General features: G+C 39.7%; 1 protein-coding gene across 1 annotated transcript; it reads right to left on the minus strand.

Moving 5' to 3' along the window:
• Positions 1 to 3,904: 3,904 nt before the first annotated feature.
• LEMD3 (LEM domain containing 3) lies at positions 3,905 to 21,295 on the minus strand. The gene is made up of 13 exons (XM_048500539.1): positions 19,939 to 21,295; positions 16,398 to 16,426; positions 15,472 to 15,526; positions 13,379 to 13,446; positions 12,786 to 12,865; positions 12,255 to 12,403; positions 11,636 to 11,737; positions 11,079 to 11,181; positions 9,929 to 10,107; positions 7,750 to 7,831; positions 6,321 to 6,426; positions 6,159 to 6,237; positions 3,905 to 5,985 (listed from the first exon to the last, which is right to left on the minus strand). The coding sequence occupies exons 1-13, from the start codon at positions 20,330 to 20,332 to the stop codon at positions 5,822 to 5,824; spliced, it is 1,590 nt and encodes a 529-aa protein (XP_048356496.1). The 5' UTR covers positions 20,333 to 21,295; the 3' UTR covers positions 3,905 to 5,821.
• Between the last annotated feature and the right edge of the window lie 3,552 nt (positions 21,296 to 24,847).

The raw sequence follows: 24,847 nt of genomic DNA on the forward strand, positions 1-24,847 counted from the left end.
GCAGGGGTGTACCTAGGCAAACTGGAGCCCCGGGACAAAACCTGAGTTTGGTGCCCCCCTGGCGTATGGGTCGCCACCCTCCCCCACCATGAACAAACAATGATTTTTTGCACCAGCTCACAAAACACCTCCCACTCCCATCAAAACATACATGGCTTTCTCCCCACCAACTCTTTTCCTAATTTCCTAATCACAACAACCCTATGAGGTAGGTTGTTAGCCTGAGAAACAACTCTAAGCCAGTGCAAGTGGGTATTAAGCATGTAAATCTCTCAAAAATCACCCCCAGCAAAAAATTTACCAAACAAATGTCAGCATCATCTCTCACAAAACACCTCTAGTGGAATCCACCCCCAAACAGCATCACTTTCAATGGTGTTTAAACTAGGGAGCCCAGATTCTTCTTTTAAATCCACCTTAAAGGGAGAATCTGGGGTCCCCAGTTAAAACAAAATTGAAAGTGCTGCTGTTTGGGGGTGGATTCTCCCCCACCCTGAAACAGCATCACTTTTGAGGGTTGGAGATTCAGATGAAACAAATACCAGATTCGGCCAGAATCTGGGCAAATTTGGGCACATTCAGACAGAAATTGTCCGCTTATGTCCTGCCCAAATATGAACAAATGCGAATGCAAAGTATTTGGGCTTTTGGGGGGTATTTTTGGTGTTTTTTCAGCCAGCAGGGAGTGCATTTTTAAAGCTAGCGGCACCATGATTTCAGGGCATCATCCAGAGACTGCCCTGATGATACCACCTGAGTTTGGTGCCCAAATCCCCATTGTTTTCAATGGGAGCTAACAGGAGATGGGGGCTACCCATTTGAGGGACCATAACTTTGGTCCTCCTGACTTTGGGACCATAACTGAGGGACAATAACTTTGAGGGACCATAACTTTGGTCTAACTTCACCAAACTTGGGTGGCATCATAAGAATAGTTACCAGATGATACCCTGAAATTTTGGTGTCACTAGCTTTAAAAATACACCCCTTCTAGACACGCCAAGAAATTTGCCCAAGATTCTTGGTTTTGCAGTGACTTTGCTCCATTGTAGCCAATGGGGAATTTCTGAGGGTGTAGCCAGGCTGCACATTTTTGAAGATAGAGGCACCAGACTTTCAAGGTGGCTCCAGGAAGCCCTCCTGGTAATAGCATCCAGGCTTAGAGACCTTTGCTTCTGAGGGTCCAATTTTATGGGTCCCCAAAAGGCTTATTTTGTTTCCACGCTCCTGCACATAAAGCCTGCTGGCTGAGTTCTCTCAGAATTTCTCAACTCGTGCCCCCACCCACCCCCAAAAGCAAAGCTCATCAAGCTTGGATGCTATTACTCAAGGCCTCTTGGAGCCACCTTGAATGTCTGGCGCTTCTATCTTCAAAAATGTGTGGTCACTGCTTACACACTCAGAAATTCCCCAGAACCTGCCAGGCTTTTCAGCAAGTTCTGTGGTGGGAAAAATAATTTTCCCACCATAGACTTCAGTGGGGCTTTCTGTTATGCCCTGCTAGCTCTGTGTAGAGGTTTCAACAGGAGGCAATGTGGTAGTGGTCTTGCTCTGGGTGGGGGCACTTATTTCCTGCAGGGCTGCTGGTGTGAAAGGAACCAGCCAACTTTGCTAAAGTTTGCCTGGGATGGCTGAATGATGTGGGCATCAGGTTCACCTTCAACTCGGTGCCTACAGCATTTTCCTCTTCCACACACATTTTAGCAAATTTGGCTGGTTCCTTTCAGGAGACTCACACCAGCAGCCCTACAGGAAATGCCCCCACCCAGAGCAAGACCACAGAACTTGCTGAAGAGCCTGGCAGATTCTGGGGAATGTCTGAGTGTCTTGGAACTGGCTGCACATTTTTGAAAATAGAGGCTCCAGACTTTCAAGGTGGCTCCAAGAGGCCTCCTGGTAATAGCATCCAAGCTTGGTGAGCTTTGCTTCTGGAGTGGGGGGGGGGGGGCGCGAGTTAAGAGAGTTCTGAGAGAACTCAGTCCGCAGGCTTAATGTGCAGGAGCGGGGAAACAAAATAAGCCTTTGGGGGGCCCATAAAATTGAACCCCCAGAAGCAAAGGTCTCCAAACCTGGATGCTATTACCAGGAGGCCCTCCTGGAGCCACCCTGAAAGTCTGGTGCCTCTATCTTCAAAAATGCAGCCTGCCTGCACCCTCAGAAATTCCCCATTGGCTACAATGGAGCAAAGTCACTGCAAAACCAAGAATCTTGGGCAAATTTCTTGGGGTGCCTAGAAGGGGTGTATTTTTAAAGCTAGTGACACACCAAATTTCAGGGTATCATCTGGTACCAATTCTTATGATGCCACCCAAGTTTGGTGAAGTTATGTTCAAGGAGACCAAAGTTATGGTCCCTCAAATGGGTAGCCCCCATCTCCTGTTAGCTCCCATTGAAAACAATGGGGATGGGGGTCCATAACTTTGCTCCCCCCGAACCAACCATCACCAAATTTGGGTGGTATCATCAGGACAGTCTCTGGATGGTACCCTGAAATTTTGGTGCCGCTAGCCTTAAAAATGCACCCCCTGCAGGGGCCAAAACATGAAAACACTTAAAAATTTTAAAACATACAAATGACCCTGAAATGTTGGTGCCCCCCCCCCCATGACCAAATGGGGCCGCTCGGGGACATAGGGTACCCCCATCCCTAGGCAGGTATGCCACTGGTTCTTAGTACGCATCAGCTTCCTCACCAAACCCCCCAAAAGACGAGCACTTTGAAGGGTGGGTACAGTTCTGTTCTTGTATTTCTTAAATTCACTTTGAAAGGTGCAAGATAAGGTGGCACATGGTTTGTAACAAATGTACTTTTGAGATTCTGTCCCAGTAGTTGGCTTAATGACTAATTTACTATGACAGCATAAGCATGTACAAAATATTGTCCACTTCCTCAGAGATGAAAATGTACTGTAGCAGCATGTGCTTAAAACACAACTTTTAATTGCATTAAGATCTTGAGAGATGGTGTTGCTTTTATGAAACCTGTTGGAACTACAGTAGTCTAGATATTTACTAAGTCAACTTTGAACATTTAAACTACACTTCCATAATTGCTGCAATTAAATCAATTTCAGCCTCCACTGAAGTTCTTGACAAGTTATTATTGTAGATTTCACGGCTGCCAGATCTTTAGCTGGTTGTTGGCGTTTATTATTATTATTATTAAATTTGGTATATCGCCCCATCACCGGAGGGGTCTGGGCGGTGTACAACATCGACATAAAATACAACAAGAGGGGTGAGTAAATAACAACCAATAAATACCTAACATTAAGAACTCAGCCCCATAAACTCTAAAATATTAATTTAAAACACGTTTTTAACATTGAATGCTTTTTAAAACTTGGAATGACAAGAAGTGGCCACTGGAATACATTCCTTCCTTTTGAATGATTGGATGCAAGCACCTGCATTCTGACACACATTCTTCACAAGAACTATTGCTGTATGCTAACAACGTTCCTAGGGGGTTGAAGGCAGTTTGAAAGAAGGAATGGTGCTTAGGATACATTCATCCTTTACTTGCCTCTGGTAAACAAAGGGAAAATAAAGAACTTGTGCAAGTGAAATGAAGTGGGTATCTTTCAAAGGGGGTTTAGAACTACTTGCAATTATAAATTAGAATCAGCAGACACCTGATAGCTATAGAATCCCAAAACATTCTCACTGGTCTGAGAGCTGCATTGACCCTGTCAATGCAATACTATTTCTCATTCTGTAGTTTAGGATTTTAGGGTCATTTAGTGGTAAGTAGAAGACAGACTGACTCTTAGGAAGAAATTCACCTCAGAAAGTGTGGCTTTAAGTACAATACCCCTCTCTTCCATGCGTTCTCACACACACACAAAACACGCAAGACCTTCCAATGATCCCTGATTTAAGCATTTAAAAACTGACACATGTATAAAAAGCCCTAATAAATCTTTAATTAGTCTTGTTTTACTTTTGTGTTTTTACAGGACAAATTACAAATTACAAACATCTCATTTTCTCAAGTGTCCAAGGTATTACACACATTCCCATCTGTCTTGCAGGAAGGAATATTGGTCAACGTTTTTAGGTAAAATAAGCTGCATAATAGTACAGATTACTATAATAAATGTACAGTGTTTACAAATAGTTTAAGCAAGGAAGATGCATCAGCATCAAAGGCAACCTTTTAAACGGCCACAACTAATTTTACATTCACGCTTGCAACAGATCACAAGATGGTTACTAAGATCAGGTCAATAAAATCACTATGATGCACAAATACAGCAAACTCTGATTATATACATATAATACATATACATGTATATTATATATATTTGTATATGTATGTAGTAATGAAAAATCTATCAGACTTAACAAAAATCTACTCGCTTGTCAAAAATATGTACTTGCTCTTGGGGAGTAGAATTTTGCACGGCTGATTATATTACACATACTTGTTAGCATCCAAGACATAAAACTAAGGGTTTTTTCCAGGTAAGAAACCTTCCCTTATTAAACATGTTGCCCACAAAAAGCAGGAAGGTAAGGCACAATAGGATTTTCTGTTGCAGAATAGTGTGCATCATGTTCACTTAACCATTAAAAAATGTGCATTATTTGTGCAAGTTCATGCTGCAGATCCATTATCTACAATAAAACTGGGCTTTAATCAATGTTTCTTAAACTGGTTGGTTTCTCATCTCTTCTATACAATGTCCAGTTGGATTGACAAATTATGCTGCATTCACAGGAATTATTGTAGCCAATAATTTTATATTTTCAACTAAATTTCTCAACAAATTTTGTGGTTTTAGGTGTAAAAAAAGCATTAATTTAATATAGAAACATATACAACTCTTCATGTAAATGTACTGCATTCCTAAGCTCTTACAACCAAAATTTTGTTTCCAAAATATGTGCATCTTTAGTTTTACATGTCTGGGTAGCAAAACCCTATAGGAAAGTCTACTCCTTCAGTGGTATGTTACCACTGCCTTCCTTCTGTAATAAATAACAGGTTTTCACAAAGTGTTTGAGTACCTGCCAATCACTTCTTTATTGCTCACATAATTTTGAATCCATCATCACAATCACAATATCAGACCATTCACATAAAATCATAACCAGATATTTTAATATAAAACCTATAAAAGATATTTAACTTGTATCTAATACTTCAAGGTGTTTGACTGTTTGACCTTTATGTAAGGGTACAGTCAAAATATATAAAACATTAGGTTATGAATAAAACAGGAAGCTTATTCACTGCTTGAATGCAGACATCTTCACAAAACAAGATTACTTTGCTGCCACCACCTGCATTTACATTTATATACAAAACCAGCAGATCTGCATTGTTGGTTTTCCCACCAAAACAGAATTTTGTTTCCATCCCTAGACTGACATAGATAAAACTTTTATTGCAACAGCAACCAAGACCAGACAGAAAGAAACACTTCTATTCACTTGCCATCATAAACTGTAGGGGGCTTTGTTACAAAATACCTACAAGTTTTTTCACAGGAAATTATGGAAATACGGTACATCTCCATGCTTTTAGATTATCAAACACTTGTTGGTGCAAAAATACAGCCACATCTGAGAATGTTTAATAAATTCAACATTTGTCATGCAAAACAATTAGTTGGATTGCTTGAGATCCAACACACCTCGAAAGCAATTGTTCTTTTAGTTCAGTTTTACTGTCTTATTACTCAGATATTCTGAAACATGAGACTTCCGGAACGTGGATTAATGAAAATGTTACATACAAAAGTACTAAAAGTGGAAGACGGGGCCAGACAGGAAATGTTCCCGTGGCAAGTTAGCAGTTTCTAGTAGCAATGTCTCAGGAGTTCCCCTGAGGGTTGCTTGTGCCTGTTCGGAGACGAAGATGGGACATCGAGTTCATGTGTGTATTTGATGGCTTCAATGGAGCATTGCAAGTAATAGCCTGGGGAAAACGATGATGGTATCGATCTAGCCGTAGATATTTTACTGTTACCAATTTTCCTGCAATAAGGTACAATAATATTTAAGACTTTTAACTTCTAAAAAGTTTTTTTTAATACAACCTTGAACAAGCTTACATTTACTAAAAAAGAGGCCTGCAATATTTATGCTACAAGTTAACTATTATTGCTATTTAAGGCAACTACCGAATTTTGCAAATTCAAACTTCTTACCATCAAACCAGGAACCATGTAATGCCTTAAAAGCTTTTCCAGCATATTCTGGAGACAAACATTTGACATACACACAACCCTGCAAGGGAAAAATATAATGTCTTGGTTTTGATCTAGTGACAAAGTTTAGCATGTGAATTAAAAATTAAAAATTAGTCTTACCTCACGTGAATTTTTGTCCACTGCTATATGAACAATTCCCTCATTATCACTACATTTTTCCAAAATTGCCTCTTGAATTGCCAAATGCCAATGATCACCAATTTCCCTAGAACACACATCAAAAATCAAAATCTGCATGCCAATTTTTGTTCTTAAAGTTTACAGCAGTCTTAATTTAGGAAACAATAGTAACTGGATATATTTTCAGTGGTATGTGTCAGCAGAATAGGAGTGGCTGCAATGAGAGGGAGTGTTGGCCATCAAACCATATTCAGTTATCATTTGTGTCATGTTTTTGCCTCTCTTCCTTTGAGATTCATCTACTGTTCCAAGTGCTTGTATGTTTATCTCCAAGCTAGATATGCATCCATTATTCGCATCCAGACTATGAAAAGCAAATTATGACTTGTCACAAAATTGAAATTGCATGATGTGGAGGAAAAAAGGCTCAGAAGCATACTGCCAAAGTGGACTTAGGAGTGCACAGTGGCTGACTTGCTTGACACAAAAAATGTCTCAAAAAAGCCTGCAAATATTACAGGTAAGAACCAATGATCTTTTTATTGGTTCAAATATAATCTAACTTTAAAGATATATTAAAAAGCTAGTGAATCAGTGCAGTGAGACTGCTCTAGGACCAGGAAGATTCAGGTTCAAATCCTCAATCAGAATGAAACAGAATAGGTAACAACATGCAACAGGATACTTTGAGTAGCACTAACTGGAGATTACAATGGCATGTCGTTTCTCTTCTAGTGAAGCCAAAACCAGGCCACTTTTTTCAATGGATTAAAACCATCCTGGGATGGAATAGAAGCACACCAGTATTTCTGAAAAGCCATATTTGTTAATATTTTTCATTTACAGTAACTGATTGTTCTTATTAACGATTGATAACAGAATGTAACTTATGTCAAAGGATTAGCTGATTCATTAACAAGTAGTTTACACAGCAGTTATATCCCAAAGATAGTGAACAGGATAAGCATGTAATACAAAGGATACTTCTTTGGAGCACCAGGACATAAAACCTGTAAATGATGTATGATGAACAGTAACTTTTTTATGAGTGGGGTAATTGCAGCAGGACTTGCATGAAGTCAGTGAGCAATGGCAGAGCGTTCTGTATGTTCCCATTTGGCAATAAACTTAACTCTTTGTATTTCTCATTTATACAACAGGTTGATCTGACCAAGCACTGGGTAGAAGTAATCAATCAGATTTGTGAATAAGATTCTCAACAGGAAGCTTATATAGAGACAAACAGTTACAGGATCCAAGGAGTAATTTTGTTCTACCATCCCCTGCCCTTACCCCCAGTGCCATTACCCTGTACTGAAACAGTGAATCCATTTGCATTTCTTTCTGCTTCTGTAACTTCTAGCCAAAAATACTATTATTTTCTTATGTAATGAAAAATTACACTTACATTACTGGATCAAACATATTACGAATCTTTAAGCATGGTGTCAAACTATTTGGAGGTGAGTTTCTTCTATCCAGATGAAATGCTATGAAGAAATCAAAAGTATTTATGTTGCAAAGACACCACACTAGTTCAAATATAATTTAAATACTAGACTGTTTCCTGCACAGACTGGTATAAATGCATTTCACTCACTACTGCCCCCCCAAAAAGCATAAATGAAAAGGCAATTGGGAAAACTGAATTATTATTTTCCTAAGCTTATTTATTATTATTTTCCTAAGTTGTGGTTATGTTTAAAACTGATTTTCAAAGAAACTATAAAAACAGGCACCCACAGTGCTAACACTGACACATTTAACAAATGCAAATGAACAACATGGATATTCTTTGATTTTACTTATGCTTTTATTATACGTATGCTTTTATTATATGTATATAGTATGTATTCAACGACACGGACCATTGATTTAGGTGGATAGCTGTGTTGGTTTGAAGTAACAGAAAAAGGTTGAGCCCAGTGGCATTTTTAAGACCAATGAGGTTTTATTATTGGTGTAAGCTTTCATGTGCATGCATGCTTCTTCAGAAGACCAATGATACATGGACATCCAAATGTGTAGCTGGAAATGACTCATGGCATCACTCAAATTTAGAATCCAAATGGAAACACATTTAAGAGCTTTTATCTCGTGGGTCCATTTTGGTGACAGAAGGGGAAATTTCTTCCTCCCACTAAAACAGAATTTGTATGGCTCAAAGGGAGAATCATTCCTCAAATTCTACTTACAGATCTGGAGTGAAGGAATGTTAAAGCAGAATTTACAATATAACATGCCAACCAAAGGAGATAAAATGATGTTTGTTAACAAAACAGCTAGGAAAAAAGGAATTATGCCCACTATATAGACATGAAAGAAAGCAGCCAACACCATAATTCACTTATATTCATGTTAACTCAGAAGTCCTATCAGTATTTACTTCTAAGAAAGTGTATATAGAACTACTATGTGAGATCTGGTTCATTCACGTAATTAAATGTGGCCACATTTCATGCTTGAAGCCCATGGGAAAACGAACTGCACCATTTCAGATTGTATATTCCAGTTCTGGATGGTTCTTTGTATAAAATACAACAGCACTACATAGAACAGACAGGTTCCAGCCTCTCTCTTGGCTTGCTATGCATATTTTCTGTTAAGCAGGGAATTGCACATAAGGAAGCATGGGATGGGAAAAGTCCAATTCCTCATTAAGTCTGAAGAGGTACAGTACTTTAACTACCCCATTTGCCTATATGTGTAAATGTGTAAACCAAATACATATGCACAATACTGGAGACCCATTTGTTCAATGGGGCCCATATTACAAATAAGATGGGGAGCTACATTTTACAGCAAAAGGTGTAAAGGATTAATCCTTCCATCACTTTATTCCTGGCTGCATTCTAAACACAGAAGCTTGCGGGGGCGGGGGGATTTAGTCATCCTTCTGTGTGTGCCTTTTTGCTCAAAAAAGTGGATTGAACATAGCTCAGGTTTAAGCAAACTCAATTTTAAGAAGGTACAATCTGGGCATTCTAATGTTTATTTCAGTAAATCACACTTAACGTTTATTCAGGCAACAAAGCAGTTCTCTTGAAAGCAATGCAAGTCAAGTTTATTGTCTTGAGAACACCCATAGGCTAGCTAGCGAACAAACAGCATCCCAACATACAACACTAGTAAACAGTTTTGCCATGTCTGGTTGCCAACTCTGCCAGACAAACACTCATACTGTTGGCAACTACAATAGCTATTGCCTAATCCAAACACCTTTCCTGTTTTAATCTTTTATACAGATATGCTAAAAGAGGATTGATTTGAAGGAAACTAGCTGCTCATTGTTAAACAGAAATTTATGCTTTTGAAGTTGTTCTCTCCTCATAGTTGTTCCCAAAATGTGCACATGTGTTGGGGTCTGCCAGAGTCCAAGTTAGGCACTCCACAAAATGTACAAGTCAAGGAATATACACAATGTACAAGACAGAAATAACTTTCAGAACTATTGCTATATTCTAAAGTCTCAGGTAGCTTAAGAAGCATCACAGGAAGTCAAATGCATGATGTGTCTGAAGTAAGTTTTTCTGAACAGGCCAAGTCTGACAACTAAAACTGGTATGTTTTTCAAAGTACATACATACCTTGTCCCTGCCATACTTTAGAGGGTATAACCAACATTTTGTCACATGGTGTAGATGGCTGTATCCATCTCCAAACCAAAAAATCAGCACCACCTATTCTCCGTGTTTCTGTCCGAACTCTAGATTCATTAGCAGCAAGGAAATCAACTGCTCTATTCCACACTTTCTTCATTTTTTTCCTTAAATACAGAACAAAAAAATTCACATATTTAAAAAAACTATATCTCTTTGTTCCAGTAACTATTAGGAACATTATACATCTTATATCACAGGTTGAAGTTAAAGATGCTGTCATGCCCCCAGAGAGGCTTTTGTTATTTCCCCATTAAGCTTCAGTTTCCCCATAGTTAGCATGGGTTTTAGTTCATTGTAAAGTCTTCTAAGGAAGGGAATTTTAGTTAGCCCCTGTCCTTTTAGGACATTTCCCAAGAGGCAGTCTTTGTTCTTTACCCAGCAATCCCCTGTTTTAGCTCTAGCCAGTCAGTCAGAGCGAGGTGCCAAGGGTAGCTGGAGACTGTAATATTTGTGACGTAGTAGTCTATGGTGATATATAGAGCCAGTTAAGGTTAACAGCAATTAGAATCAGACAAAGAATGAAGGAACTAAAAGGAAGAAAGGCACAGTGGACTTTCCTGAAAGCAACCAAGAGAAGACACAGTCTACAGCTTCAAATCTGCTCAAGACAATCAAGTATTTTGATTTAGACAGACCCAAAGGAGGAGTTACGGTCTTAACTCTCCGAAGTAATAAACCTATTGTTTGAACTGTTGAATCTGGATTGTGTCTTCCCCACTCTGTCCTAGCCAAGTACAGGGCACCAAAAACACATTCACTTGGGCAGCAGAACAGTCACGAACATTACAGTCTCCAGCTACCCTTGGCACCTCGCACTGACTGACTGGCTAGAGTTAAAACAGGAGATTGCTGGGTAAAGAACAAAGACTGCCTCTTGGGAAATGTCCTAAAAGGACAGGGGCTAACTAAAATTCCCTTCCTTAGAAGACTTTACAATGAACTAAAACCCATGCTAACTATGGGGAAACTGAAGCTTAATGGGGAAATAACAAAAGCCTCTCTGGGGGCATGACAGATGCTCTTTGAATCATTATATGAATTGACCTAACATTGTTACATGTTCATTTTCTTGTACCTGTCTTGAGGTGGAATCAAAGAATCGCGTACATGTGGAATAGGCATATATGGCTGCAAATCTTTATTCTCCTGGCATGTTTCATTGTGGCTTCTTAGGACATCTGAAAAAAATCACAGTTAACATAATTTAAGCTGGAAACAATCACATTGATAAATGTGATCTGAAGTATGTACGGACAGTACAACCAATACAACCTTTTCTGATAGGCCTGAGGGGTACAGTAAGAAATATTCCAGACAGCTGGCAACCCAGGATCAGAGCCACCCAACAGTACAGGTGAAAGGAATGTTGATGTAACAAGTGGTAGCTTAACTAGCAGAACAAGCTTTGAAAAGCCTCTTCCTCCAATGCTCTCTTTTCCAACACATACATAGTTGGATATTCTTCCACTTACATTTAAGATCAATGCAGATCATTCAAGATCCATCCAAATATTCTCAATATTCACATTCTGTATTTCTCAACCCATAGGCTAGAAATTATGAAAGCTCATTTTAATCATACATTGTCCATCTGGCTATTTTCTGAAAACAGTGCATTTTTTAAAAACTTACCTATAATTTTTACAACCATATCATACATTTGTCTAGTCTCCTCTTCCTCCTTAGACCACCAATATTTCATATACCTCAAGACTGCCCAAATCATGCCTATACCTGTGTTAAAGCATTAAAAAGGTCAGTTAAATCACCCAACATTTATTAATATTCATGGTTTGATAATGCCATACAAATAACTTATATTCAGCAACAGCCTAAAGCTAGCTAATGATTTTCAGTGGGGATTAGACTAAATATGGAATCAGGGAACTAACAGTCTCATATTTTCTTTCACTACTTTAAAGTACGCACAAACTTCTATTTTATGCCAAGTTTAGATGAGCAGCTATGGAAATAGTAATAATTGCTTGGCATGAACAAATAATGCCTGTGAAGTTATCAAAAGTTATTTATATTATCCCCTTATAATGAAATACATAGTTGCATTAATACATTTTATGTCCTTGTCAATCCTAAACAAAGTATTTAGAACACAGTTTGCATATTACTTCTTTCAGACACTGTATTGTACTTCAGAGTAGATTCCCACACTCCTAAGAAATAATCTGCAAACAATGATCTTGTACTTTAAGATGACATATTCAAATAAACATTGATATGAGAGGACACTCACCTAAAAGCAGAATTAATGATCTACATGTTACAGTAACGAATGCACGCCGAAAACGACATGTAAATGACATCTGTGGCCTGGTTGATATCAGGTATTTTACATCAGCTGAATTAGTTATAGATTCCTCATCAGAGTTGTGGCCAATACACCTACAGAAAGAAAATTTCCAAACCCTTACTTTCATAATAACTATGGCTCAATTACAATGATAATGTAAGTCATGGTTTGGAGAATCATGAACATGCATTTTATTTTCAGCATTAACCATGGTTTGCTGAGGCATCCAAATCAGCAAACTGTGGCAAACACTCAACCTTGAGATCACACCCAGAAACTCATTTCAAAACTGTTATTTCTAACTGTGACTTGAAGTATTAACCATAATGCATCAGACATCACAGCAAATTATGTGAGCACTGAACAGAAAACAGAGTGGGAAGAGCACACATGAGCCTACACCTTGTTCACATACAGATAGTGCCTGAACTGACCTGTGTGTTAAAAAAAGTAATTATTAAACAAATGACTTACTTTATGCCAACATCTTCTCCACTTTTTAGAATCCATTGCAGGGATTTGTTAAGCTCACTTTCATATTCTGGACCTAAACTCTAAAACAAGAAAATTTAAAAGGTAAGTGTGGATCTTGGTCTCTCTTGCTCTTCCAATTCACAAAAAATAACATTTACATTCTGATAATGAGAATCCCTTGATATATACATTCACAGTAATAATGAGGAAATTTTTCATATTGCAACGGGCATATACACATTTGTACCAGGACATTTTTTAAAAAGCTTTCTGGTCTCTAGTAAAGCATGTTTAGATTGCAAGAATATTGCAAGAATTCAAGTGATATATTAACACTCTCTACTTTAAAAATACAGATTACACTCAATAATTTAGTCTGAGGCAAAAACTAACACTACTTTGAACAAAATAAGAACCTGTGCTTTTTTCTTTCACTTACAAGATCTGTTGCTTTGGGTTAGTTTTACATTTTTTCAGTTATGAATATCTGAATAAATATAATCAAAGCTCAATTTTTCAAGCTAAGTACATCTAAAACTAGTAATTTAAACTCAATATACATAACATTCATATAAAGATAAACATTTGCTTACTTTCAAATATTCAGCTGCCTCCTGAATGGAAAGACCTTGCTTGTCAGAGTTGCCACACTCATGCTCTCCTGGTTGAATTAAATATTTTTGTCTATTACTTCTTTATATTGGAGAACACATAGCCAAAACTGAATTCACACTGTTAAGTAACTGAAAATGATAATATTTCACTGATGCCCAGCATAAATAAAGTTTGTGTCTATCAGTGCATTTCCACTGTCAGGGGCATATCACAAGTATGAGCTTCAGAACAGGAATCTGAATAGCTTTGATTCAACATTTTAGAATTTTTGTATGTGATACACTGCTTAAACTTTCCATCCACTTAAAATTAGATCTCTGTACTGTTCATTAAATGTACACTCGTTTAATTTTATGTGTAAAAGTGAAGTCAAAATTGAATGGGGATTTGAAACTAATTTTTAGTGATTTGTTTTTGCACACAAAATAAGACAGGAAGAGGCTGATCAGGCTTTGATGCAGACTCACATACTGAGATGAGACCATTGAGTATGGTCAGTTGACGTGCTGTGGTTGAAAAATTGTATCTTTCCACATCAGAATATAGTCCTGAACAAATATAAGAATTATTTTTCATTTTTACATGCTGCCTTTGTCAAAACCATTATTTTGTGCATTACAGAACATGGTACTTTGATACAAGAGCATTTATAGTTCATTGAACAATTATCATCAAACGTTCAAATGGCATTTGCTCTTGAGGAAGGGAAACCTTGGGGCTAAGTGGGGCTTTTTTTCGGTTTGGTGGCATTCGTGGATGGTGCAGGGTTGAGTTTAAACCTGTGACAGAGGAATATACAATCCAATAACATCTTTTTGTGAGACAAAATACAGCCTTTCCTACTTCTGAGTTGTTCAGTTTCAGAATATCATATAATCAACCACTTCAGTTATTGAGTATGATGGCCTTCGGCCATCACATAAATGATACAGTACCTCTTCATAGTTTTACATATGTGAACCCAAAAATGACAACTTAAAAACAAACCTGATCCTCTCCCATCAACCTGTAACAAAGGGGAAGCTTAAACTGTGTCCAAGGATTCAGGCATAACTTTCTGAATTAGTTACTAAGTACCAGAATTCAGAACTATTAAAAATATTGCTTCCAGATGCAAATACATTTTCAACAATAGTACCAGCTTGGTGGGATATGTCAACTGGGACTAAAAGCATATACTTGAATAAAATAGGCCTGGAAAATTATCACAATGTCCCACACACCTCACAATGTTTTTAAAACTTCAAATGATTTGAAAAAAAAAACACTGATTGGGTCCAAAGATGCATATTCTGATATGCAAAAAGTATCATCCATTTTGGGGAAGACGATTCACATCTTATGAAAAAAGTAATGTATATGAAAAATGAAATTAAATCCAAAGGTTTCATTTTACCTGCACAACTGATTGATTAAAACAAAAGCTAGGACAGCCTCCTGCACAAACAGAAGAACTGCTTTATAACATACAAGAGTATTGCACAAACCATTCCACATGCATGTCTAGAACTGTACTTGTTGCTACTTTCCTTCCTCTCTGGACTTAACATAATCAACAGTGAATTCTGAATGTAGCACAAAAGTATTACAGCAGCAATGGTTATTTTTTAACTGGTACCAGGAATATTTTTAATCTAGTCTATTTCTGCTATGGAGTTATACAGGGTTGGATTCTATGGACCATGAGTGAACGAGCATTAGCGAATCACTGCCCATTTGCCCAGCAATTTTCTAAGTCTTTCAAAAAGTTGATACTCAGAGACATGAACACCCATGTATGGAATGTGACAGGGGCATCAGGGATTGGCACTACCTGTACCCACACATCTGTTCAAAAAGAAAACCAAGTTTTCAAAAGGAAAGTGGGAACAATTTTATCAATTTCCCCTGTTCGTAGCAGTGCATTTTGTTAAGCCTTTAAACAATATAATCAACCTAACATAAATGAAGCAACTATTGCCTTAATGTTCCTATAATTAAAAAGAACAAATATTGGTCTATTGCCACAACTACTTCTTGCCCCTCTATGTGCATGCTTTGGAAATCCAACATATTAGTTTATAAGTCTTACCTGCTATTTGTGCCAACTTATCATGAAGTTTGTACAAGCTGTTCATGAGATTTGCCTAGAAATTTAAGCAGCTAATTAGCAAATACTGAAACTATTTAATGCACTCAGTTTATTAACACAGACAAGTATTGCATCCCAAATATTTAGAATTCCCCAATTTAAATGCGAGATTCCCCACCCCCACCCCAATTAAAGTACAGTGTGTTTCAACACTAAGAAGACTGGAGAATACTCTTCCCTGGTTAGGTATAACTAGGTAGTTACACTCTTCTAATGACTTTATTAAACTTGGAATGATGGGAACTTTAGATTAACTGTTAGACTACTTACATTTCCATGGGTCCTAAGACATGGGAGGAAAACTATCAACAACCACTATTACAAAATGGCATAAAGAACACAGAGTATGTGAAATATAAAATTATATCTCGATACAAGAATGATGTGCACAACTCTCTGTCATTTAAGGACTAATTCCTCAATGACAGTGAGGATTTAACAGAGATTTTATGAAATGCCAGACTAAAACTGATACATGTTAGAAGCAAAGCAGTATGAACTGATGTGTGTACCTCATTCAAAGTCTGTAATTGGAACCAGCACTTTGCCTTAAGACAGAAATTTCTTGAATAAAGCTTCAAACATGTTTTGTCTAAGATGACCAGGATCTCCCAATTCACCTTTTTTCTTCTCAACAATATAATTTTAGTGTGGGTGTACAAGGGATTCAAACCGAACATTAAAATATGGCCCAGTCAAACAAGACTGACTCTCCAACACCGTTAATATTTTGGAGAGCATATAAAATGCTTACATAATGGTTATCAAACTTCTTATAGTAAAATCACAACGGTTATGTAAGCCTATTCCTCAGCACTTTTCAAGCGAATGTGTCTTCTTAGTGTAGACACTAATCATATACTTACTTGTAATTCTTCTGTGAACAGATTTTTATCTAATAGAAAAAAACAAAAAGTTAATAGAACCATTTCAACAGTACCATCTCAAATTAAAGGCGGCATCAACAGTTTGCATTCAAAAATGGTGAAGAACCAAATCATTTGTATAATACTAAATGTCACAGTACAACCATAATATTTGAGAGCAATCATTTATTTCCCCCCTTAATGCAAGTAAGGTACTATTAAGTTGGAAAGTACAGGCATGATTAATAGGATTCCTATTTAATCTGAGCTCCATCAAGCAGGAGTCAGAGCGGTGCACAACAATGTGTACAATTAAACATACAAATGTAAAACTACAATTCACTCAGCATAACACTCTTCTCTTTACAAACCTGAGGATAGGACAAATATATATCAATGAAGAATGTAAAACATAAAAAAGCATAAAACAACATAAAAAGAAGGCAGGCCAGCTTAAATGGACTACTGCTGCTGTCCTCAGCCATGAGCCTAGTGAATCATCATATCTCACAGGCCCGACAGAACTGAGATAGGTTCCCCAGGGCCCTGGTCTCATCAGACATGGTCTCATCAGACAGAGTGTTCTACCATGCCGGGACCAGAATGGAAAAGGCTCTAGACCAGAATGGTTGAGGTCAGCTGAACAACTTTCAGATCAGGGATCTCCAGTAGGCTGTTATTAGTTGAGTCTAATGCTCTCCAAGGAGTATACTGGGAAAGGCGGCCCTGTAGATATGATGGTACCAGACCATTTAGGGTAATGCCAACATCTGGAATGTGATTCAGTACTCAACCTAGAGGCAACACAGCTGATGGAGCACCAGCTGTATGTAGGCTTGCCAAGGTATCCCTGTGAAGCTGCATTTTGAACCAGCTGGAGTTTCCAAAGCAGCCTCAAGGGCAAACCTGTGCAAAGAGAGTTACAGAAGTCTAGTCTGGAGGTAATGGTTGCATTGATCACCATGGCAAGGTCTGGGTGAAGCAAGTAGGGCACCAGTTGGCTGGTGTGGATGGAGAAATGTCAGCCTGGCAGTATGTGTGACCTGTGCTTCAATGGAGAGGAAGGCATCTAAGATCACACCCAGCCTCCTGACAGAAGATGCAGTTGTTAGTTGAACCCTGTCAAGAGCCAGAAGTAAAACTACCCCAAATACTTTATTAAATATGGTACAGAAGCTCAGCAACCTGGTACAGTATTGTCCCACACAACAGTCAGCACTAGCAGTCTCATCCTAGTCACTAACTGCAATATATTTCTCTCTACATTTAAAAGTAAGTTGGACATAACAGCTCACTGCTAGCCTTGCACGGCATGCTCATGTACTTAATCCCAAATGGCAAAATCATAAAATCAGGATATTAATCTTTTTTACAAAACACAGTCTTAGTATGTAATCCTTGCACTGTTTAACACACCATGTTAATATTTATGCTTTACTTGTTTTGTTTTCAGATTTCTGGTCGGTTCTAGATTTCTATAACACAGGTTCTATTGCACTGCTTATTAATGCCTCATCCTATTGTGACTTCCTCTGTGTAATCCATTTTCAGTCCCAGTGAGAAAGGAAAACTATAAATGATTTCAAAGCATAGCAAAAGGTTCAGTATTCATTGCCAAAATCACCTGTATACAGAAGCACAATTCCAACAGTCTGTTCACCAACTGTCTTTCACTTGTTTAACCTATAATACGACTACCCATAGTAATAAAATTAAAACATCGTAGCTGAAGAATAGTTGTATATTCTGATACAAATTTCAGGGAATTGCCTTATTTGTTCAAATATTTTCAGTGTAATTCTTGGGGATGGGGCCAAAATTGCTCAGGAAGCAGCGCCAGCATAAAATACCACTTGCACAGTCTAAAGGGCATTTATATCGGTGCAGAGGCACCCAAGTTGGTTATGAGCAGCCACACAGCAGCATGATACCCGACCGCCAGCACAGCTGCAGCATCTGTGCCCAAGGGCCAGCCCTTAGTCAGCTTCCTGAGCCCTTTCAGTCCAGAGCAGACTTACACTGGCAAAATCAGTGGTGCAACCCATTAAACTACATAGGCCACTTTCACAGGGGAAGGAGCAACATCACTTTTGGCTTGGCCATGGCACAATTACCATGCCCTCTTCTCCCAAGATTGCATTGCCTTCACTTAAATACTGGCTAGGCAATAAAACAGTAACACATTTAATTGTCACTCTATATATAAGTTCTCCCATTAACAAGAATATTTTATTAAGTTATGGAACTATTATTTATTCTTCAGGGGAAAGAATTTCACTATGTTCCATTTTTATTCCATCAGAACAGGGTCAACATGAAGAAAACACCAAGATTTTTTTTTAAATTCCTCAAACTCAAAATTCAGAAGGCCTAATGAGACACATGGTATATATTTAAAATATATTTTCAAATGGAAAACAAGATTTTTTAACAAAAATCAAAGTATTTTCTTTCTACCTTTATGCGGAGCACATTAAAATGCAAAGAACTTGTGTACTGAACAGAATACAGCATATTGCTACAACTACTTTTAACTAATGAGGAAAAAAGGTTTCTCACTATTCACTACCTTGCTCTCTCTCTGAAGTCAAACTGGCTCTTTTTATGACTATTCTGCTCCTTCAGCTACTTGGGTGCCTTTTATCTAAGTAACTTTTAGTAACCATTGCTAACAGAAATTAATCCAGATACTATTCCAACAGAACTTCAATCAAGGACACACTTGACCACCTCCCAACTTCATACATAACTGTTTCCCAGACAGGAATAAGTGTAATACATGCAGATCACAATGCAGATGTTGAATTTCTCCTAAAATTTCGTTGTTAATGGGGAACAAATTTTGCTGATTTACCCCTCTCCCACAACAGCTTCTCAAATGCTGCTCCAGGGGGATGCAGACCACACCTCCCAATAGCTGTAGGCAGGATTAAAGGTATCCCAAGAGAAGAGAGAACTAGCAAAAATCACAGCCCCTCGCACCCACAGAAATTTAGATGGGATCCAGGCCACTATTTTATTTTATATGTTATAATCCACACCATGCAATTCATTAAGTACGAAATAAAAGTGTCACCCACTGGAAATGTTTGTAGCACATGCAGCAACCCTCTGCAAGAAAGCAAGTTAGCCAAAGTTCAAGTATTTTAGCATCAAATGCATGTAAACCTCTAACCATGCCACAAAAGCAGTCTCTAGGCTAGAGGTAACAAGGTAAAAATCTACTATCACAACAAAATAGTCAAACACATAACTCTCTTGCAGTATAGTCATGTGCACAAGCCACCTGGTTACAGTCCCCCTCCCCCTGATAACTACTAGTGTGAAAAAAAACAGAATAAATCTACAGGAAAACAAAACTGAATTAGGTAACATAAAGCCATGGCTGCAATTCCTACCTTCATTGTGAATAGAAAACTATGACCAGACAGCAAGTCAGGCTTCCTGGCCCTCTACCCATCCATAGTGCATTTGTTATGATTCACCTATTTGTCATACAAGCAGATAGCAAGAGAGCTCTACTCCAGATTGTAATACTTACTGTCAACTCCCACATCGTCAGTTGCTCCAGAACCTCTCATTCTTAGGTACGTGAGTCCCAGTATCAGAAAAAACAAGCATGCAGCAGTTAGAAGGAACATAGACAGGTAGTGAGCACTGAAACCTCCTGTGGTGGATATTTCTTCTCTCTTGAATTGCTGAAGAAGATCCTCCTCAGGCTCTGAGAGCTTCTGGTTGTATGTGTTTTTCAGGTACGTGTGATTAGAACCTGTGTGGTTGGAGTGATTTACTCTAATAGAGGAGGAAGCAGCAGCACCTGGAGAGAGGGTTTTGGCAGCAGTATATATCCTGGGTTCAACACCATAGCCCCCGACTGCACCTGTGAGGACATGATTGTTGGCTGGTTTCCTATTAGCGCTTAAAGAATCTGTCATCTTGCTACTGTCCAAGTCAGCAAGCAGGGGTGGCAACAAAAGTGGATGAGTCTTCTTAGAAGAGCCGCAGCGGTATCTGGGGAGCAGCGGGCTTGAGTCCAAACATTCACCTCTTCTGCTTGACACTGATTAGTCCATCTCACTGTCTGATTTCCATGCCGTCTGCTGGCTGAGACTATCAACCGCTGCCCTGTGGCTTCAGGTAGAAAGGCCACCAACTGCTTTCACCTGTGGTCTCCATCAAGCCATCGCTGGCTGCAGCACCTTTACAGGCAGAGAAAGGTGGAGAAGACTTGCTCAGGCTTTTCCTGGCCAGGTATTGGCGGGCCAGCGACTCCTCTTTCCACACTTGCTGATTCGTCTCTGCCACCTCTTCCTGGCCGTCGTCGTCTTCCTCCTCCTCCTCCTCAGAGTCCGAATACTTATCCCTCTTAACCGGGCCGCCGTAGGAGAGGAACTTGTTTCCATTCACAGCCTGGCTCTTACAGCGCTGCGGCTCTCGCTGGGCGGCGTCTCCCTCTTCTCTGCCGCCTTCCACTTGCTCCCAAGGTCCAGCCGTGACCGCCGGCCGTCTAGCCACCGCCCCCCACCAGGCATTGGGCTTCCTCCGGGCCGACGCCTCAGGCGAGAAGCCGCTGCTGTGCAGAGCAGCCACAGGCCTCGGGTCTCGGCGCGAGGCTGAAGCCCGCTCTCTCCGGCTTGCGGCGGCGCCAGCCTGGCCCCTGGGGCTGGCCTCCGCATCAAACTATCCGAAGGCAGTTTTGAAACACTTTGCCGCAGGCAGGCTGGCGCAGGCCCAGCCACTCCCACTAGATATTGCCGGGACAGGGCGGCAATGTGGGACGACCAGGCAGCCTCGCTCCTGACTGCCACCTTCTTCTCCTACTCACCAACACTGCCATTTAGCTGGCCATTGTTGTTACTGTTCCGGGTCCTGCTGGCGGCGGCCCCGCCTGCCCGCTCTTCCTCATTCAGGCAACATGGGCTGGGTAGACCAGACGGTTGCTCCTAGGTGACAGTGAGAGAAGCCGAGTGCTGGCTCAGTGAAGAGACCATCGTCGCTGAGGTGGGCAGCGGCCACTTTCATTTTCCCACCTCCACCGCCGCCGCTTCCGACCCACGCGCCATTCTTCTGGGATTGTTGGGTTTTGGAGCTGATTTTCAGGCTTTCAGTTCCAGATTACCACTCATTATAGCCTTCCATAGCAGAGGAAAGTGGCAAATTAATAGGACCATGAGGATTAATTTGTCTTCCTGTTTTATAGAACTTCTTTATATTCCCTCCCCAAAAAATTCTTGACACAATTCATATATCTCCCTTCTTTCGGACTTTTGTCTCATTAGGTCTTTCTTTATGCTGCAGTGTTTTGAGGTCCTAAACATTGCTCCAAAAACCTGATATGATTTAAAAAAAACCTATGGGAAGGCTCCTGAGGCTTTCAAGACTATGTGACAGGAAAAAAGGGACTCACCCTCCTTAGTTGTCCTGATACAGTCTGTCTGATACGCAGCTTTTAAAAGCACAGATGATTTTCCATTTGTATATGATGTATCTGTCAACGATAGCACAAATCTCAGCAAACCCTTGCAGACTATATCTTTTCAGGATATAGTAACCGGTCATTTGCTTTCCAACTGTCCTTCAATGCTTTTAGAAACAAAACTAATTTTTTACTCGAACTAGTGTCCCACAATCCTGTTGACTTTTAAAGAAAATTTTAGTAACAGGCTCACAGCGTAGAGAAGAAGAATGGGGGGGGGGGGAGTAATGACTGCAGAGGGGCTTTGGGGGAGGGCGGTATAAAAGTGGAACAAATAAATAAATAAATAAATACAGTGACGTGTCGCAGACTCCAGCTTCCTTTATATTTGCGGGGTAGAGAACACGAGAAGCCACAGAAAGGAAACGGAACCCCCTAACACCTGCTATGCTTCATTTAAAAATTTGCATGGATTTCCGACCTATGCAATCTTGACACTCAGGCGGACGCTTTTTAACCGGAATCTAATAGAATAGGTCCTGTGTGTGTTTTGTCTCTTTGATCCCCGCCGGCCTGAATTGACGCGTGCGTACTAGACTGTGGCCTAGACCCGCCCGTCACCCTGGAGCCGTCTCGCCGCCTACTAGAGGGCGGGGTGGCTTGGCTAAGCGCAAAAGCCATTCACACGCACATTTTGGTTTTGTAAAGCGTTGTACACGCCCATCACAATCCCAAGGCCAGAACATAATAAGTGTATTTTTTGGCCTTTAGCGTTTCAGTTTACGTGACCATCCTATTTTCAATCACTTTGCAGCGAGAAGTTTTGTGAAGGTCAGTAACAAAAGATTCTTTGAAACTTACTAGAAGGTCCCACGCCCCACACACGCACACTTTCATTTAGTATATGATAGTGTCGTGTTCTGAGCTAAAGAAGTACTTTTTGTAGTCTAAAGAGGCAACCATAAAAGATTTAAGGCTTTTCTAGATTCAAGACAAAGATGTAAGTATTACTATCATACTACTTTGTATGCAGTCAGAAATCATGCCTAAAACATCTGTTTCTGCATAAAGATGCAAAATGTCTGCAACCAAATATGAGGAATAAATGTTTTGCTTACTTACATTTCATGAATTTGTTTCTGTTGCATGGATGTCTTTATGGTTAACTTTCAGCAGCACAGAAGTAGTAATCATAAGTACTTGGTGAACTGGTTGTTTGAGTCATATAGATGACCTCACCACATTTTGCCACAAAAGGGGCAGTAAAAATATTCTTACTGTTTGCAGGGTGATACAACCAGTCTAGCCAGATTGACATAGTTCACCTGGGATAGTTTAGTCCTCTGTATGTGCTTTCTTAATCATCTGGTGAGGTGAAATTTACTACCCTTCTATACTTAACAAATCTCAGAAAACAGAGCTATACTAAGATCCTCCGAAGATGCCAGTCACAGTTGCAGGCGAAATGTCAGGAAAAAATGCTACTAGAACACGGCCATACAGCCCGGAAACCACACTGCACCCCAGTGATTCCAGTCATGAAAGCCTTCGACAATACAGAGCTATACCAAATTTTCCAACTTGTAGAGTTGCCATCCTTCAGGTGGGGCCTGGAGTCCTGAAATTAAAACTGATCTCCAGACTACTGGCATCAGTTTCCCAGGAAGAAATGTCAGTTGAAGTGGGTGAACTCTATGGGATTGTGTTCCTGCTGAGTTCCCTCTCCAAACCCTTCTCTCCCCAGGTTCTACCCCATATCACCAGACATTTACCAAGCTGGAGATAGCAACCCTACACTTGGCAGGACAACATGTATGACTGGTTTAGTATGTCATCACTAGGAAAATGGTTGCCTATTCATACTACAAATCAATTTAAAATGACTTAGCATCTAAGCATATGGTAAGTCTAGCATATGGAAAGCAAGCATATGGCAAGTCTGGTTGTTATTCTGGGAGATATCCAGGCCCTACATGGAAATTCACAATCCTATTTGAAAGTGAGCTCACCAGTACCCTATTATGAAAGCTGTGTTCAGAAAACTCATCCCTGAATAAAAAAACACTCCATCAGAATCTGTGTGGAGTGCCCTTTCCTTTGCATTAAGTAATTACAGCAAAGAAACAGCTACAGTTTCCTTCAGGTCAGACACATGATTTGGCAAAGTAGGCAAGGGTGCTGGGATGTACCAGGTCTAGGCATTTGAGGCACAGTGAAGATGGTGGACAAATGTAAATTAAAATATGGCAGGTACAGGGCTACTGGGGTGTGGACAGGAGACTGTTGAGAATTCCTTCACTGAGAAGCACTCAGGGGCTCACATTTATGGCTGGGAGGATTGTGAAAATCTGTGGTGAAGATCAGGTGCATTGCCAGCTGAAAAGAAAGGCAACTTTTGGTTGACATTTATGTGCATCAGATGTCTGTTTAAAGTTGCCTGCAGGATTCCTAGATAATGAATCGCCGAATCTGGGAGTTAGGGCTGAGGGCTTGAAACATGGGAATTCAATTCCCTGCCAGAGCAGCTCCTGACTCAAGGCACTTCCTAGCAGATGCAGCATCCAGCACTCTGTTGGCCTCCAGATAAGGAGGCTCCTGCAAACTCTGAAACAGTGTATTCCACTGTCAAACAGTTGTCACTGTCAGGAAGTTCTTCCTAATGTTTAGGTGGAATCTCTTTTCCTGTACCTTGAATCCATTATTCCTTTTCCTATTCTCTGGAGCAGTAGAAAACAAGCTTGCTTGATCTTCAAGATGACATCCCTTCAAATATTTAAACATTCACCCCTTAACCTTCGCTTCTCCAGACTTAACATATTATGCCCCCTAAGCCACTCCTCATAGGGCATGGAATCCAAACCCTTTACCATTTTGGTTGCCCCCTGGACCCGTTCCAACTTATTAATATCCTTCTTGCATTGTGAAGCCCAGAACTGGACACGGTATTAAATTTTTTATTGTACCTAATTTTTTAAAATATATCATGTAATAGCCAGCTATTTAATCTCCATCCTTTGGTGTTTTTATGGATGAA

Source organism: Sphaerodactylus townsendi, linkage group LG06 (genome assembly GCF_021028975.2).
Source record: "Sphaerodactylus townsendi isolate TG3544 linkage group LG06, MPM_Stown_v2.3, whole genome shotgun sequence".
Lineage (NCBI taxonomy): Eukaryota > Metazoa > Chordata > Lepidosauria > Squamata > Sphaerodactylidae > Sphaerodactylus > Sphaerodactylus townsendi.

What these genes read in the sequence shown, in the direction of transcription:
- LEMD3 (XM_048500539.1), bottom strand. Translation starts at nt 20,332, where the DNA reads ATGACAGATTCTTTAAGCGCTAATAGGAAACCAGCCAACAATCATGTC. An exon ending in TGTTCACAGAAGAATTACAA is followed by an intron (nt 15,527 to 16,397) that starts GTAAGTATATGA and finishes TTAAATTTCTAG; the next exon opens with GCAAATCTCATGAACAGCTT. An exon ending in AGGCAGCTGAATATTTGAAA is followed by an intron (nt 12,866 to 13,378) that starts GTAAGCAAATGT and finishes TTCTTGTTTTAG; the next exon opens with AGTTTAGGTCCAGAATATGA.